This window comes from Lingula anatina, chromosome 6 (assembly GCF_051362555.1).
Source record: "Lingula anatina isolate TDL-2025a chromosome 6, LinAna3.0, whole genome shotgun sequence".
Classification (NCBI taxonomy): domain Eukaryota; kingdom Metazoa; phylum Brachiopoda; class Lingulata; order Lingulida; family Lingulidae; genus Lingula; species Lingula anatina.
In genome coordinates this window covers 12,980,773-12,986,487 of record NC_141772.1, presented here as the reverse complement: position 1 = coordinate 12,986,487, position 5,715 = coordinate 12,980,773, and the positions used below count along the sequence as shown (strand labels likewise).

General features: G+C 38.5%; 1 protein-coding gene across 1 annotated transcript; it reads left to right on the top strand.

Moving 5' to 3' along the window:
* Positions 1-735: 735 nt before the first annotated feature.
* LOC106177293 (toll-like receptor 2) lies at positions 736-5,289 on the top strand. The gene is made up of 2 exons (XM_087016106.1): positions 736-924; positions 2,571-5,289. The coding sequence occupies exon 2, from the start codon at positions 2,583-2,585 to the stop codon at positions 4,683-4,685; it is 2,103 nt and encodes a 700-aa protein (XP_086872232.1). The 5' UTR covers positions 736-924; positions 2,571-2,582; the 3' UTR covers positions 4,686-5,289.
* The last annotated feature ends 426 nt before the right edge of the window (positions 5,290-5,715 follow it).

Below are 5,715 nucleotides of genomic sequence, written 5' to 3'. Positions count from 1 at the left end.
TAGTGTTCGTCGTATTACGTCTGAATTACGTAATATTCTTACATTACTTGGTATTTTTCATAATTACTATTTTTGTGTTATTTATATTCTAGGATAGACAGAGAGACGGCCCAATAATTGTATGAGCGGACTCCGTTTAGGAGTTTCATTTATCGGGGAAATAGTTCAATACAGATTCTGGAAACTAACTGAGACTGGTGTTTTATTTCTGTGACTAGATTTATCCCAATCACTGACAAAATAATAATAAGCCCGGCTACAAAATCAAGTGATGCGGCTTAGGCTGTATTCCCAGAGCTTTTAGATCGATCTATCCCCTCGGGGAGTCTCACTAGAATACTGTCAGATAATCCGGCTTAAATGTCCGTTCCGCCTACTACAAGCTGTAAGGGGGTAATTAACTTTCGTGTCCGCCCGGCTGACAGCTATTTAGCGTGAACCCCCAGGGAGTTAGGTATACAGGTCAAGTCGATTGCACTGGAGGTGAAAAATGTGTTTCAGTTTAAGGGCATTTTACACAAATAAATACCATATAATAGGACCGTATCTGACGGGAAACGCATTTACCAATATCTCTCAAACACTGTAAGTATGAATATTGGCAATCGCTTCTCAATGTCAAAACGTTCAAAATATATTTATGATCTCGCTTCGGTCCACGTGCTGTTTCCTTTTTGCTTGTCATATGTAGGTCATTTTAAAGGCCCCCCAGTGTTATGGCCTTAGTTACTACTTACAGGTACATTCCCTTTCACCCTACCCATACGCCCGATACGCGGATTGTACTTCCTGGATGATCCTGTCGATACAGTCACAGGTTTGATGGTGGAGGTGCTAGACTAATTTTATAAAACCCTCCCATTATCCACGTGGAAGGTAAAACGTATACAACATATCTTACAATATCTAGAGGCACAATTAAAGGTGAGAGGTTTTTGTGATTATTACGTTTGTAGCATAAATCCAGATTATATTAATTAAGGTTATTCTTATCTTATCTTACTGCTTCCTGTTGTCAACTTCACTTCGATAGAACGCAGAGGTTAAATCTTCACAGTTTTTTGTCAAAGTGTGTGTGTGTGTGTGTGTGTGTGTGTGTGCGTGTGTGTGTGTACGTGCCCCATCGAAAGCAATTCTATATAAACCTATTTTGAAATATTTATTCAATAGTACTACATGTAACTGACTACTTTTCTCCACTGTGAGCCCCCATGTTTTCTAATCATGCGTAGGAATAAAAAAACGAACCTAACTTCCAAGACATGTATTATACTGGCACTCGTACTTAATAAATCATTGTTTAATACCTTCATGTTCTTGAAACTGTTCATGAATTTTATGTTTATATGAGCCTAGAAAGCAAATCTTAACCAGGAAGCAAAGTTGGATGTAACCTCGTTATGTTCGGCCGTTGTGAACGCAAACACTATGTGACTTCTAGATTGTAATATAAACACTGCCATTCATAGCTGCATCACTTGAGTAAATATCTATATATAGGCCACTGGTTGCAGTCAATTACACAGGCTTTTCAAATGTCAGTCCATGTTTGCTGTGTTTGACTTTATTTTTTTCTTTTGCCAACACTGTCTTGTATTTTCGACAGTATTTAGTGCTGCCAAAAAGCACACACTGCTATAAATTCAACTTTACTCGATTATGTTAGATTGTGAAAGATTAAAGAAATTAGTATTTGGCATGGTTGCATTTTTTTTATATATAGAGGTCATAATGAACATGCTATTTGCAATTTCTTTGTATTTGTTTTTTTTTTACCTTTATTCACATCCTTAAGTGTGTTGCTTTTGTTTCGCACTGGTATGTGTTAAGAAGTAACACGGATGGTAACATTTCTAATGTTTTGCCAAACCAAATAACATTCAAAAGAATGGTCGATTTTGAAATGTTTTCTCATCTATGCAGGCCTTATTGAATACAGATTCAAAAACCATGTCTATCCAGTGGCAGATTTAGAGGGGGGGGGGTCAAGGGTTCCTGACCTCCTCTCCCTTCAGTTTCTGAAAAATATATCACTCCAATATTCCTATCTTGAAATTAGAATCTTTAACTAACTAAATCGTAGTTCTAAACCGTACCAAATGGCAATGTTTGCTCTCCAAAATAAAAAAAATAATTTTGGGGGCCTTGAGCGGGGAGCAAACCCACACAGAGGGGCGATAGACGGCTTCGCATCCGAGGCCTGTCGTTCCGGACCCCCCTTCAAATAATCCTTGATCTGCCCCTGAGCTCGAGACTTTTTTGTCACAACATTGCATTCATGAAATCGTGATTTCCTGATCAAAATCTTAGCTATACAAGTAGAAAATTAACAGCCTATGTAACGAAATCATACCTGATTGCCGTGCCTGTGTGATAATATGTACTCAACATTTCATCGTTATCGCTACAGGGACATGGATATTGTACCTGTTTAGTTAAGACCTTCACAAGCACAGGGTTACTAGAGCTTGGGCCTGAATCTTCTAAATGTTTAACATTCTCAAGATGTAGATACCAACACATCAACGTTAACAAATATGAGAAATACATGCCATTGTTTTCATCCGCAGGTTTGTTCTGACATGAAGACAGCAGTTGCGGTATTGGTGATCTTTATGCTAATTAACTGGACGGTTGAAGCTTTCTACTGTCCACAAGGATGTCGATGCGATCATCACCGTCGAAAGGTGAATTGTAATTATTTGAACCTGACCCAGGTCCCCAAGTGCGACAATGCGACCTTGTCTCTGTTTCTCACCGGCAACCGGATAGTCACTTTGCAAAACGATTCTTTTGCAGGCCTTTCTCAACTGAAAAATCTGTCGCTGGGCAGCAACCATCTTATTGACATAGACATTGCTGCCTTTCAACCCTTGATCAACATACGTTTCATAAATCTGACGGAAAACACTAGATTACCTCTGGATATTCTGGAGCCAGTGTTCTGTTATATATCTAAAACAATACAAGTTCTTTCAATAAGCAAAATGAAAAGACTCTCTAGAACCAAAACACTAAACAGATCTCTTTTCCGTTGCCTTAAAAGTAGCAATCTTACAAAGTTGGGCTTGCACAATAATGGCATCACCACTCTTCCAGGTTCCATTTTCGCAGATCTGACCAATTTGAGAACCCTCCTTTTTCGAGGAAATGGTCTACAAACTGTAGAGACTGATACGTTTGCTGGTTTGAGGAATCTACGCTGGTTAGATTTACATGTACGTAATAACCACCTGAACAAAATTCCAAACTTTGGAAATGAAACGCATCCATTCTTCCCAAATCTGTTTGAATTAAGCTTGGGTAAAAATAACATTAACTATGTCACACCTACTGATTTCATAGCCTTACAAAGCGCCAAAAAGTTAGACTTAGGATGGAATTTAATCCAAATTCTACCAGGCAACATGTTTCAATACATGCCGAAATTGCAACATGTTATGTTAAGGCATCAGCTGAATTTGCGATCGATTTTACCGATGGCGCTTGCCAGCAATTCCCTCATCTATCTTGACATAAGCATGAACAAATACATCTTTCCCTCGGACCAATGTGACATATTCTCAAATTCACCAAACTTACACGATCTTTCTATGCACAACAACCAATTGAATGATATGAATTCTACCGCATTAGAGACAATGTTCCGCAATCTCACAAAACTCCGGAATCTGTATATCCATAACTCTAAGCTAGCAAGCCTTCCTCCAAAAATGTTTGCTAACAATGGAATGCTGAGTACGCTTCAACTGCAATCTAACTACTTGTCAACGTGGGATCCAATCGTTTTCCAACCGCTACTGTCATTAAAAAATCTGTTCATGGATCACAATCACATTCGTATTTTAAATGAAACGTCGTTTCCGCAGTTCATATGGACTAATCTGACGGAAATTAATTTGGCAGGTAACCCATTTACCTGCACGTGTGAAAATTTGTGGTTCCGGAATTGGATACAATTAACCAAGGTAAAACTCCTACAGCTCCATAAATACATTTGTTACGAACCCACAAAACTGGCAAGAACTCCGTTTCTAGATTGGCACCCCACCAAAGCCCAATGCACGCCGCTGCCAGCATGGGTCATAGCCAGTGCCATCGGCGTCTCTGCATTGTTATTTCTGGCACTCGTGACAGTGGTGTCCCACCGTTATCGATGGTATATACGCTACTGGTGCTTTACCTTGCGTTCGCGTTACAAGCGTCTGGAACCTTTTGAAAATAACGGCAACTTCGTATTCGACGCGTTTGTGTCCTACAATTGCCACGATCGCCACTGGGTTATACAAAGACTGCTTCCGAAATTGGAATATGACGCTGGTTTCAAGCTTTGTCTTCACGACAGAGATTTCATCGTAGGCCATGACATCTTGGATAACATCGTGGACGCTTTAGAGGTCAGCAGGAAGACGATTCTCGTATTGTCCAACAACTTTGCTGAAAGTCAATGGTGCCAATTGGAAATGACGATGGCTCAGCACAAGCTATTTGATGAGAACAAAGATATTCTGGTCTTGATATTGCTCGAGGACATCAAACCTGAGAACCTCAGCAATAGACTGACCCTGTTGCTCAGGAGGCAGACCTACATAGAGTGGCCTCGCGAGGAAGAAGGTCAAGACCTCTTCTGGGAAAGAGTGAAGGCAGCTCTCCAAAGACCCCCTGGATATGAACCTTTACAGTGATACTTTGTTGAATTTTTATGGCATCTTATAAAATGAGTGTTATATATTCAATTAACTGAAATGCAATAACAGACATTAGTTAGTTGAAATGATGAAAGTGGAAGGTATGGAGTCGGCTTTCCAGGAATGTTTTTAGTTGTAACAGTTGACAACATAATACGTGTATATTATAGTCTTGATAATACATGTAGATTGTCCATGTGTCCTTATTGGTTAAGTCAATAAGGCGAACGTTCATCAGGGCTGGCAATTATCACTTGGAACCATATCCAATATTTGAATACTATGGAACACAAGCCCAAAAGCACAAAGCATACTCTGACATCAATTTGATGAACATATTTGTAATGATCGATTTCAAATGACTGAAATATTGAAAAGATTAATTTGAAAAGATTAATTTGAAAAGATACAGAATAAAACGGTCTTCAATGGCTACCATCAAAATTGGAAGCCAGAGGGGTCGAAATACTGTTTTAAAATGTATCAAATTCAAGCTTTCAGCACTTTTCTCCTTAATGTCCATTGTTAGCTCCATTCGTTTTGAATGATGTACGTCAATGCCTTTAATTGAATAATATTACTAGCGAAAAAAATGCAAGTTTGTAAGTCTGCTCGATTGTTTGTTTGTTGCTATGTTTGCACTGCAGGAGCCGAAATTTTCAAATAATTGTTTTGTAAATATTCCGCAAATTGGTATGATTTCGGACAGCGCCCTACGTTTTTTTGTTTAACATAGGCAACTTTGTCTGGATGGAAAAAAATTAAAAAAATGAAAATCCCTATCTTTTAATATGAGACAAAGTTTACAAAAAATCATAGAAAATTGAGATGTTTGTGAACGCACTCCATTTTTCTTTGGCTAATGTAGGGTGGGTTTATCTATGATTTCACCAAGTTTCAACTGATCCAGATTTCGGACATAGAGAATTTATTTTCAAAGTTACAAATGCAATATTAAAAAATTACAATTTCAACACTTAAAAATTCCCATAAAATTCAATTCCTGATTTATTCACTGCCAGTCTTG